Consider the following 12296-nt stretch of genomic DNA (forward strand, 5'->3'; position numbering starts at 1 on the left):
CTGGAGCACGCCTGTAATCCCAGCACTTGGGAGGCAGAGGCAGGCAGATCTTCGTGAGTTCGAGGCTAGCCTGGTCTAGGTGAGTTCCAGGAAAGGCGCAAAGCTACACAGAGAAACGCTGTCTCGAAAAACAAAAACAACAACCCTGGTTATCCTGGAACTCACAGAGATCCACCTACCCCTACCTCCAGAGTGCTTGGATTAAAGGTGTGTGCCACCACTGCCTGGCTGGTTTTCCAATTTTTAAAGCTAAATATAACCTTAAAATAAGATAACAGAAATGCTTCAAGCAAAGTTATTTCCAGGACTGAGTATATCACAATAGTAGAACATTTACCTATTATACACAGACCCTGATTTTCAATTCACAGCATCATGCCAAAAAAAGAAATTCTCAGAATCCCAAAGACAGGAAAATCACTCACTCGTTCCATCATCTGGTTCAAAGTGGCCAGTGTTGTTCCATGTATTGCCACTACTATTGCCATAGTTATCATCAGTATTGGCTGGCTCTGCATAATCAGCTGGGTTAAAGGTTCTGGGGGGGAAAAAAAGAAAGCTTTTGAATTTCTAACTTCACTAGCAGATTTAGCAAATGTTAACGTAAGTAAAACAATCAGAATATTGACTATTTCCTTTCTAACAGAGATGAGTCACTCCCCATTCTATAATCTCACATGCTTGTTTTTCTTATCAGCCAATGCAAAATGGCACAGCATAAGCTATCCACAAATGATCCAGATGGTAAATACCTGTATCTGAGAAATGAGCACAAATCTACATACTTTTTATTCATCTACAAATCAGCCAGGTATCATAGTGCACCTATAACCACCATTTGGGAGGCTGAGGCAAAAGAACTGTGAGCTTAAAGCCAGCTCAGGTTAGGAAGAAAGCAGAGCTCACTTTAAAAAGCAGGTCTGTAAATGATTCTGATCTCATTTTGGCTAAGGATGCTTCTGTTGATTCTCAGGGTGAAAAATTAAAAATCGATGAAACTTACCCCATTCCTTGAGCAGAAAACCTTCCCCCTCGCCTACCAGAGCTACCTGCAGAAAAATAGACATATTTTAGAAGTTGGTATTAAACAACTTGCCAGCCCAGACACTTATGAAGGACAAGTGGTTACTACCAAATTTCCTTTCATTCAGTCCTACGGAACATACCAGTTAATCCAATACAGGATGATTATCGTTAACAGCTATTTATTTGCTGCTTAAACTGTTGAGTCTTAGGCTAGAGAGATAGCTCAGGCAAAGTGCTTGACATCCAAGCTTAGGAACCTCGACGTGATGGATCCCTGGGACTCACTGACCAGTCAAACAGCCTACAAGTGACCCCAAGACAAAGAGACCCTATCTCAAAAAAAGGGGGCAGATGGATTCTTGGACTGGTCCAGCAAGGTCCACTTTGGCTTAAAAGGAGATGTTCTTTTACCTGAATTTATTAAGAATTTATTAAATTGCTACTGACAATTCTGAAACCAGTGCGGCTGAATGTACAGGAAAGAGAGGGACAGTGTCAAGTTAGATGATAAATACCCACCACTTCAAGTCCTCCGTTGTGGACTCTGTCTATTACCAATGAAGTACTGAGAATAAATATATGCCTGATGTTGCTAAATGTAGGTAGAGAACAATTTCCCAAGTAAGTTTGCAAACTCAAAGTAGAAAATTCACCCAAAATACAAAGTAGAACTGTCTACGATCAAGTAACAGTAAGTGAAGAAAAACAGAAAAGAGAGGAAAAGACCAATTAATAGACCATTCCACCAAAGACTACTAGAGCCAAAACTCAGAGCAAAGAAATATGTGACAAAAGTATGTCATCTTACAAGTTTTGAAACTAACCTTAAACACAAAATTTTTGTTTCGTGTTTTTTTTTCCTCAAAATTTCTCCTACAATGTCTCGTTGATAGATAACATACTTGATGTTATTCAGAAAAAAATGGCCATGACAACAGCATTGAAGACCTTAGAGAAGCACTTTTGAAACCCCACCTGATCTGGCCAGAGAGAAAGGCCTCTCAGTACAGACTACTCTTGTCCTCGGCATTCTCATTGTTCTGTACAAAGCATTTGGGATTGTTTTTGTTGTGTTTTTTTTTTTTCCCCAAAATCTGATAAAATAAGGAGACTGCCATGCTTATCTATGGATGTGAATTTAGTCAAATGAAATTTTTGAACATTTGATACTTTTTCTCTTATAACTTTTTGTTTTGGAGAAATACTGCAAACTCCACTCCCCACCCCCACCCTGTGCAGGTTATCAAACCCAGGGCCTTGTGGGGGGATGGACCTTGAGCTGGAAGTTAACGCAGTGACAAACATTCACCTAGCATTCCCTAGCTACTGGCACAAGAAAAACAGGTCTTAAAATCATGTGCACTGTAGGCAGGCAGATCTCTGTGAGTTGGAGGCCAACTTTGTCTACAAAATGAGTTCCAAGACAGCCAAGGCTACACACAGAAACCCTGCCTCAAAAAAACAAAATAAATAAGTAAATAAAATAAAATAAAGATAAAAAACAATATTACTTTTAACATTAAATGGAAATGGTTCAGTGTTTAGGAGTGCTTTCTGCTTCTTGTAGAAGATCTAGGTTCCCAGAAACTAACAGCAGTCTGTAATTCTAAATCTAGATCTGATGCCCTCTACTGGCTTATGGTGTTATAACTAAATGGCAGAGTTTCTTGCCCAGCATGTACAAGCAAAATGAAAAAAAACAGAAAAACAGAAATACTTTTGTCATCTCTAAAACTTTGAACAGTCAAGGAAATGGGTAGGAGGGAGAAATGGAGGGAAAACAAAGAAACTTAGAATCCTTGAACCCATTGTCTATCACCATACAAACACAATCTTTCTTAGGGGGAAAAATTTTTTTAAAAGGTTTAATAAAGATGTAAGTTTAAAAATGAAAACCCAGAAAATAACTAGTGTCACCTGAGGTTAACTTTGGCGGGCGCGCGCACACACACGCACGCACGCACGCGCACGCACGCTCACACACTGCTGATCTTTGATCAAGTATACTACATTAGACTAGAGTTGTCATCTACTTTCTTTCCCATTCTACCCAGCACAAATATATACTCTAATATATATTTGCCTGTTAACCTTACTAAGGTATTTATCACCTCCCCACCAAACTGTCACCTCTTCCTCGGCCACGGCCTCTTCTGCCTCTGTCTGTGCCTCTTCCAGAAGGCCCTCCACTCTTGGTGCTATCCAGTCCATTTTCCTGGCCCCGAACTGAAATAGAAAATATATACAACCAGAACAAGGTCAATAAAGATACATATATTGATGATATATACATTCTATTGAATACAGTACTAAGGAGACAAAACTAAAAGAACATGACCTGGTAGGATGGAACATGAAAGTTACTCAAGGAATCGTGATGAGACACAACAGAGTTGAGTCAAGTAACTTTACAAATGATTACATGGTTGTTTAATGCTGTATTAATGACTGTGATAGGCAAGGCTACATGCAAAAGATGTCAAGACCTTAAGAGATAGGTGGCAAAAAAAGCAAATAGATGATATAACAGCTCCAGGGTGTTGTCTAGCAGGGGCCTGACACATCCCTGGAGTCTAGACATTACTGACCCACAGCTGGTTTTGATAAAGCCCCATGCATACACTCTCGTCCACGGCTGGCACCTCTCCCCCGTCTTGGTGGCCCACCACGTCGCCGACTATAGTCTCTGTCCCGGTCTCGATTTTCTTTTCCTTCTTCATTAGATTCAGTTTGTCCACCATCCTTCTGTCCTGAGACTCCTTTCTTCTTTCCGACCATCTCCCAGGAATGCTAAAGAAAGGCAGAGCACTCATGACTGATCAACTGGACTATAATTAGTACACTACAGGTGAAAGCTGACACAGTAATTTTCTCAGGACCCACAATTTAAGAAATTTTGAGCTGGGCAGTAGTGGCCCACACCTTTAATCCCAGCATTCAGGATGCAGATGAAGGCAGATCTCTGAGTTCTAGGACAACCAGGACTATAAAAGAGAAACCCTGTCTGTGTGGGGAGGAGTGGGGTAGGGGTAGGGGGAATCTGTGTGTACATTAACTGCTGGAACCAGATGAGTTCTGTAAGGAAAAAGAATTATTACTATGATCATCTTTAGAAACTTAGTTTTTTTTTAATGACCTCATCCACTAAAAAATATTCAGTGCCACTAGTACTGAATCCCCATTGGTTTTACTATTGTAGCGGATTTAAATGTAGCCTAAGCCTATATTCTATAGCTTGTTTTCCCTTTTTGATATAGTTGATCAGATTTATAGCACTAGACAGAAGCCACAAGCAGGTCAGATAAGATAAACAAGATATAACTTCTATAAAGAAAATATAAAAACTGTTAAAAGGCATGAAGTGAAATAGTTCCCCAGGTAAGGGCACTTGTCTTGAAAACCAACTCCTGACCTCTATCTAGCCTTTGACTTCCACATGCACATATCCACCCTTACACACATCACACACAATAAAGACCAGTAAGTTTTTTAAAAACACAAAATAATAGTAAAAAACAAGACCACCCCATAAACAAAAAAATAAGTATTTTAAGCCAGACATGGTGCATGGTGGCATACACCTGTAATCCCAGCACTTGGGGGGTGGGGACGTTTGAAGCAAGAGAGTAACAAGTTTGAAGCTTACATTTTACTCTTGTAAATATATAGGACTGGAGAGATACAAAGTAGGTGAAGTGCTTGCCACACAAGTATGAGGACCTGAGTTTGATCCCCAGCATGCACAATGAAAAGCCCAACATGTTAGCATATAGTTGTAATCCTAGTACTGATAAGGTGGAGACAGGAAGATCCCTGGGGCTTGCCTAATTCAATTCCAGGTCCAGCCTTGCCTAATTGAGTCCCAGGTATCCTGAGAGAGCCCGTCTCAAAAAATAACAAAATAAATGTCTGAGGAACACCACTGGAGGTTATCCTCTGACCTCACACACTTGCATCCACCCACCACACATATGAAGACACACTGAAAACATAAATACACTAATACTCAGGAAACTAAGGCAGAAGAATGTTGTGAGTTGAAGCCAGCCTAGGCTAGAGTTAAGACACTATTTGGGAAAAAAAAGAAAAAAGAAAGGAAGGATGGAAGGATGGAAGAAAGAAAGAAAACAGCTAAACAGCTGAATGAACAGGGTAGTAAATTGACATCTAAATATTTACTTTTTGGTTTTTTGTGACAGGCTCTCTGTAGCCCTTGCTATCTTAGAACTATGAAGACCAAGCTGGCCTAGAACCTACAGGTATCTGTCTGCCTCTGTCTCCTGAGTACTGGGATTAAAGCATGCACCACATAGCTCTAAACACATAACTTCTTTCTCTCTTTTTTTTCTTTTTGTTGTGAGCAAAAAACAAGTAGACAAACTCATGAATTGGTCAAAGTGTTGAGAATAAGTAACTGCTGACTACTCAGCTCTAAGTAGGATATCTATCTACAGCACCCCTTCCAAGGCTGAGAGAATATGACAGAACATGGCTAAAAGAATGTGACAGCCAGAGGACAGAAAGGAGTGCTGTGAAAAGCATCTGATGGCTATGACATGGCAATGGCAAGTACACCATGAACTCCTATCAGCAGTGGTGACTTGGCACAAGATTGGGTCCATCAACATTCCATCATGGAAGGGGAAAGGGCTCACAAGGCCCCACCTCTGCCTAAGGAGATAAAGGCAGTTGATGGCTGCTGGAGGAGGGGGAAATCATATTATTCAGTGGTGTAGCCACTGAAAAATTACCCCTGCTAAGGAATCAACTCCTAACCCATTTTCATGCATGCAAGCCTAATTAAAGGTACACATATAGGCAGTAAAGTAGGCGTGAGACATGTTGAAAAGGAGTTTGGTAGGAGGAAGACGGGGACAAAAAAAAGCTAATGGAGAAAATATGATCAAAGTATATTTATTATACATGCATGAAATCACAAAACAATAAGTAAAAATTAAAAATAAAAATAAACTCATTTCGCACTATTTGCTACTATCCTAGGAAACTGATACTCTAGTAGTGTACTGACAGTTGGTATTTTTAAATATCTTCAGTTGGGGTGAGTAGTGGTGGCACATGCCTTTAGTCCAGTATTCTGGAAGCAGAGGCAGGCAGGTCTCTGAATTCAAGGCCAGCTTGGTCTACAGATTTAGTTCTAGGACAGCTGGAGCTACACAGAGAAACCCTGTCTCAGAAAAACAAATGAACATCTTTAAGTGGTATATTAAAGGATGAACTCTATCTCAACCAAAAATCCTCAGTGTAAGACCAGTATTGTGAAAATGTTTCAAAATAATCTTTTCACATAAAACTAAAGTCCTCTAGTAAGTGCTATAGCAATATAAAAAATGTAGTAAGGCAGTGTTGTTGTTAAAAATAAGACAAATAAAAAAGAATTCTCATTAGGTGGGAAGGAGAAATGAGAGCAATTTGTCTAAATTCCAAGTCAAGCAATCCTCCAAGATATTCTCTATCAGATCCAGGAATGTCAATAAACTGTACAGCTTGTTTTTTACTACCAGAACAAAACTAAATTCAAGTAATGAAAGAATATGTTAATATAAAGCTAATAAATATTAGAGGAAAGTCCTCTATTTAAAATCTATCAATTTGTGACTACTTATCAGCAACTGAAATGAACAGAAATCTTCCATGATTACTAAATACCTTTAATTCAAAGCAACCCAAGCCTTCTAAGCCTTGAAATCAGTCTTGTAGAATGAACACTTTATTCCAGACCAATCAGAAGAGACTGACTTCACTTGCTTTTGCTTATGAGTCTAATGAAGGATATGTACATAAAAGGATAGATATGTACATAAAAGGATAGTATTTGGAATCTGCCAGAATCTCCATGGATGTTTCTTATCCTATTTAGAGAACATTGCTTTAAGACTGTTCTTAGAATTATTAAAACACTATTAGCACTCTACCGTGTCTGGATTTCCTTCCAGGAGAACATTGATGGCTCTGTTGACATCTCCATTGCAGTCATGTAAAGCAATCACACATTCATCCTGGTTTTTGCCTGTGATATCAATCAACTGAAAGAGAAAAATCAGTAACCATAAGCAAAGTTTATACTCCAAAAAAGAAACTAGATGAAGGGAGGAGATACCAGCTATAATCGAAAGAAACAAGCTTAAAAAGCAAGATATGTAAAACATAATTGTACTTTCAAAAAGCAAAACTTTAAGGTTGAAAAGATGACTTGGCAGATTAAGGGCACTTGCCAAGCCAGACAACTTGAGTTCAATCCCTACAACCTACAGATAGGAGAAAACCAACTCCCACAAATTATCATGTTGCCTCCACATCAAGTACCACAGCATACATGCATACAAATACATCTAAATGTTAACAAAAGCAAAATTTTAACGTCTGTAGCTTAGAGATGAGGTAAAAAATATTCACAAAGTAATTAAGCATCAAATGGAGAATCAAGTTGAAATACACAAGTTTCTGTTCTACATATCATTTTCCACACTTCCTAGATCCAGTGGTGAGGTATGAAATTAGTATACACAAGATTCTGGGGATAATCAGAATACACACAGAGTTAGAATTAAGATAGAACTTTTTGGACAAGGTAGCTATTCAAAGGAATGCAATATATAAGCATTGGAAACAATTATTTAATGGTCTAAACTATCAATGAATCTATTCTTCCTTGTGTATGTATGATGTATACTCAAATATCTATGTGTGTAGCAGAAATGGAGGTTAGAGGACAATCTTGGTGTCAGTCCTACATTTTCACCTTGAGACAGTCTCTCTTTGTTCACCACTATACACAGAAGCTCAGATTTTGTCTCTACTTCCCATCGTACAGTAAGAGCACTGAGATTTACAAATGTGTGCTCCTATGCATGGTTTGCCAGGCTTCATGGGATTCAAAGTCAGGTCCTCAAGCACTTTCCCCACAGAGCCATCTCCCTCCCCAGGATAATTATATTCAATGTATATGCAGTTATTCGATGTAAGCATCAAAGACATTTAATGCCACTTTCATTCTGGTATCTTCTTAGCTTACAGGAAAGTAGTGGGACACTCACTTGTTTCACCTTCTCCTCAAAGTCAGCATCATTATGGTCCGAAATCATCTGTGCAAGTCGAATTTGCTCTGCAGTAGCCTAGGAATTGAGACAGGTTCAAGAAACCTTAATCAAAAGGTAAGAAATTAACTAAGAGGGACCTACATAGTACATCTTTACACTCTACCACACCAGTTTCTTTTCTGTTGTAATTTAAATTTAAAAAAAAAAAAAGACCTGGGCACTGGTGGCATATGCCATTAATTACAGAGGCAGAGGCAGAGGCAACAGGATCTCTGAGGTTGAAGCCAACCTGGTCTACAGATCAAGTTCTAGGACAGCTAGGACTGTTACACAGAGAAACCTTGTCTCAAAAAAACAAACAAAAGAACTAAAAAAGCCAAACCAGTAGGATGCAGATCAAGCTCAGAAGTAAAGCACTTGCCTAGCATGTGTGTAGCTCTAGAAGCAGAAGCAGGTGGATCTCTGTAAGTTCAGGACCAGCCTGGTCTACAAAAGAGTTCCAGGACAGCCAGGGCTGTTACACTGAGAAACCCTGTCTCAAGAAACAAACACAAAAAACTAAACAAAGATCTGTGGTGGCACACACCTTTGATCCCAGCACTCAGGAAGCAGAAGCAGGTGGATCTCTGATTCTGAGGCCAGCGTGGTCTACTGGTCTACAGAGCAAGTTCCAGGACAGTCAGAGCTACACAGAGAAAACCTGCCTCAGAAAACTGAAAGGGGAGGGGGGCAGTTTAAGGAGAGCAGACGTGGTGGTAGAGACCTGTAATCCCACAAATTCAAGAGGTTGAGGCATGAATATCTTAAGTCAAGGCCAGTCTGAACAATTTAAGTGAAATCTTGTCTCAAGAAAAAGAAGCCTGTCTGTGCTGGTGCACACCTTTAACCCCAGCACTGAGGCAGAAGCAGGAGGATCTCTGAGTTCAATACCAGGCAGGGCAGGACAGAAAAATCATGTCTTCAAAAAAGAAAAAAAAAAGAAGAAGAAAAGGAATTTGTTTATTTAGAGACAAGAGGGAAATCTGTAAGGGAGCAGATCATGATGACAGCACATGTCTAAGCCTACTACACAAAAGCTGAGACACAGGATATCCAAGTTTGAGGTCAGCCTGGAATACTTAGTGAGTACCAACCAGGACAGCCAGGGATACATAGCAAGACTGGAGGAAAGCCAGGAAAGACATAAGGGAAAGGGGAAAGAGAAAGTCAAGAAACATAGGGGGAAACCTTTAGTCTAGTCTTACGTATTCAATATATTTGGACAATAGCTCAATTTAAGTAATTAAGTCACATTGGTACAACACCCATAACACTAGTTATGGATTCTGTGACTACAGCACACCAAAATCAAACAATACTCAAGGTTAATTTATTTCTCTAAAACTTAACTATGCTCTAAGGCAGTGGTTCTCAACCAGTGGATCATGACCCTTTGGAGGTGGGATGACTCACAGTAGTCGAATACCAGATATCCTGCATATAAGATATTTACATTACAATTCATAACAGTAGCAAAATTAGTTATGAAGTAGCAATGAAAATAATTTTATGGTTGGAGGTCATCACAACACAAGGAACTGTATTAAAGGGTCACAACATTAGGTAAGTTCAGAACCACTGCTCATTTGTTAATTTAAAAGGATTATTTATAGTGAAAACCCTAGCTTCTCTTGGGAAAGGAAAACTCATGTAAGGCCTCAAGACCTGAGGGGAAAGTAAGAGCAGAAGTCAAAATCTTTCAGGAAAAAGGTATTTTGACAAATACTGGCTAAAGAAATCACAGTGTAAATAACGTACTACTTAATCAGCTCAGATACCAGAAGGAAAACACTGTTAGACATACCTAGCACAGAACTCAAAATGAAGCCCTAAGCCTTACAATATTAAGCAACAAAAAGTAAACTTGTTATATCACAGTATGCCTCTGACAGTTATCAGGCCTGAAACTAGAAGATCCAAGGAATAGATAAGAAGAATAAGGAACTAAGAGTCAAAGCACAGAATGATGGCACATTGCATGAAAATCACTATGAGCCAACTGGTATTCATGGATTCACATTCTTGAGTGCATTACCTGTGGCCGCTGCTTGTGCTGTGTCTGGTTTTGGTTTTGAGGTTGTTCCCAGTTTCCCCGGGCTCGGTTAGTGCCCACCGACGTCATCATTTACAGTATATACAAATAACAGTATTTACAAGGAAGAATACTGAAGAGGAAAAAAGAGATGGTTAAACGTAGGTAAAACGTTTTTAATTCTGTTTTATCAAAACTTTACCACCAATCACTTTACTTTTCTCAAAGTTACAAACTAAGGAAATTCATCTTTTTTTTTTTTTTTTTAAACCAGTTCTTTTCTTTCTAGTGGTACTGGGGATCAAACTCAGGCCTTTTTATATGTTAGGCAAGCTGTCTACCACTGAGCTACATTTTCTACCCAAGATTCAGCTTCTTGAGATCTATTTTGGGTTTTAGTTTGATCTGGCCTCAAACATAATGTAGAAGGCTGTCCTTGAAAATCTTATCTTTCCTCTATTTCCCAAGTGTTGTAACTACAGGTGTGTGCCACTGAGACATTTTGTGTTGTTTAAATATGGCAGTAAACCCATTTTTTGTTCATGTGCCTCAGTGATAAAACATATGCTTTGCATACATAAGGTCCTAGGCCAGATCAACAAACCCTGCATCCAAAAATGTACATAAAGCATGTGTGGTATTTGAAGACAGTCTTGCTATGTAGCCTTGGCTGGCCAGAAACTCAAGGCAATCCTCCTGCATCTGCCTCCCAAGTGCTGGCCTATGTGACTATTTTTAAAAGATTTAAGAACATAATATTTAATTACTGCTATCTTGCAAATAAACTAAAACATTATCAATATTAGAAAAGTTTCCAGGCTGGAGTGATGGCTTAGAGGTTAAGAGCACCGACTGCTCTTCCAGAGGTCCTGAGTTCAATTCCCAGCAACCACATGGTGGCTCACAACCACCTGCAATGAGATCTGGTGCCCTCTTCTGTATACATAATAAATAAATAATAAATCTTTAAAAAAAAAAAAAGAAAAAGAAAAAGAAAGAAAGAAAAGTTTCCATACATGTGAAAGTATCTGAAGTATCTTTGACAAAAAAGATAATTAACAAACCCTAGAAAATAAATGCCTTCCAGGAGTTGGGCACAGCACATACCTGTAATCCCAGCACTTGGAAAGCTGACCAGAGAGGATTGCAAATTTGAGGCCAGCCTGGGCAACACAGTAAGATCCTGTCACAAAAGACAGACAGACATGAAAGAAAGAAGAGAGGGAGGAAGGGGGCAAGGAAAGGAGGAAAGGGAGGAAAGGGAGGGAGGGAGGGAGAGAGGGAGGGAGAGAGGGAGGGAGGAAGGGAGGGAGGGAGGGAGGAAGACGGGAAGCCTTCTAGGTTAGTCTGTAAGTGAAAGAAATTACAATTTAAAATATTTAGGAGCTGTGGGCATGGCTCAGCTAAGGACCTAGGTTCATAACCATAACAGGAGATAGGAAAAAAAAAATTATACCCAGCATACATTAAAAGTCATAGCCTTACCTGCCCTACAACTGTTTGACATAAGTTGTGTGTGACTTCTACTACTTGGGAAAAGCCAAGTTCATAACTAGCCTTTCCTTTCCAGTTTCAGCTCTTCGTGACTCTAAGAGGGCATCCGTTAGTCAGTCCTAGGGACTACCCAGAATCCATCTCCTAGTTAATCCCAGCACACTGCCTCTGCTTCATTGGTCTTGTACACACTTTCAAGTCAACAGAATGGCAATTACTTCCCACCACTCACCTTAATAAAAAGGGAATCCCAAATCTGCCCCCAATCAAAAACACCTATCACCAAGTTTTATTTTGAAAGACTTCTAAAAAATGACTTTAAATTTGAGACATTGTTTGCAGGATGATTTCACTTTTAAGAAACATAGAACACAAGAATCTTTCCAAAACTAGAACAGAGTTTCTGTCCTTTCTACCAAGTAAGTGTTCTACTAAATCCAGTGCCCTTTCTTCATATTGTTTTAAAATGTAATCTCAGCTACTGCTTTGAGTAAACAAAGAAAACATTCATCATCATGATAGAGTGCTCAAAATCAGGTTACTTTTCATTGTTTTATTCCTTTTAAAAGAAGACAAATTTATACTTTCCTGCTCTACATTTTTTTCTTTCACTAACGAAACACTATACAGGGTAATTCTATACTGGC

At 39.2% G+C, this 12296-nt stretch overlaps 1 protein-coding gene across 42 annotated transcripts in view; it reads right to left on the reverse strand.

Moving 5' to 3' along the window:
- Ubap2l (ubiquitin associated protein 2 like) overlaps positions 1-12296 on the reverse strand; it is a 53990-nt gene that overhangs the window by 39036 nt on the left and 2658 nt on the right. For 21 of the 42 annotated variants that reach the window (XM_036189570.1, XM_036189569.1, XM_036189568.1 and 18 more), the window contains exons 2-8: positions 10159-10288; positions 8082-8159; positions 6960-7070; positions 3615-3816; positions 3157-3252; positions 1004-1049; positions 426-538 (exon numbers count right to left, since the gene is read on the reverse strand). In XM_036189570.1, coding sequence (XP_036045463.1) covers positions 426-538; positions 1004-1049; positions 3157-3252; positions 3615-3816; positions 6960-7070; positions 8082-8159; positions 10159-10248 — 736 coding nt within the window. In that variant the 5' untranslated portion in view covers positions 10249-10288. Of the gene's footprint in view, positions 1-425; positions 539-1003; positions 1050-3156; positions 3253-3614; positions 3817-6959; positions 7071-8081; positions 8160-10158; positions 10289-11262; positions 11284-12296 lie in introns of those variants that run through there. The other 21 variants (XM_036189566.1, XM_036189573.1, XM_036189565.1 and 18 more) reach the window with 2 other exon arrangements.

Source organism: Onychomys torridus, chromosome 6, assembly GCF_903995425.1.
Source record: "Onychomys torridus chromosome 6, mOncTor1.1, whole genome shotgun sequence".
Classification (NCBI taxonomy): Eukaryota; Metazoa; Chordata; class Mammalia; order Rodentia; family Cricetidae; genus Onychomys; species Onychomys torridus.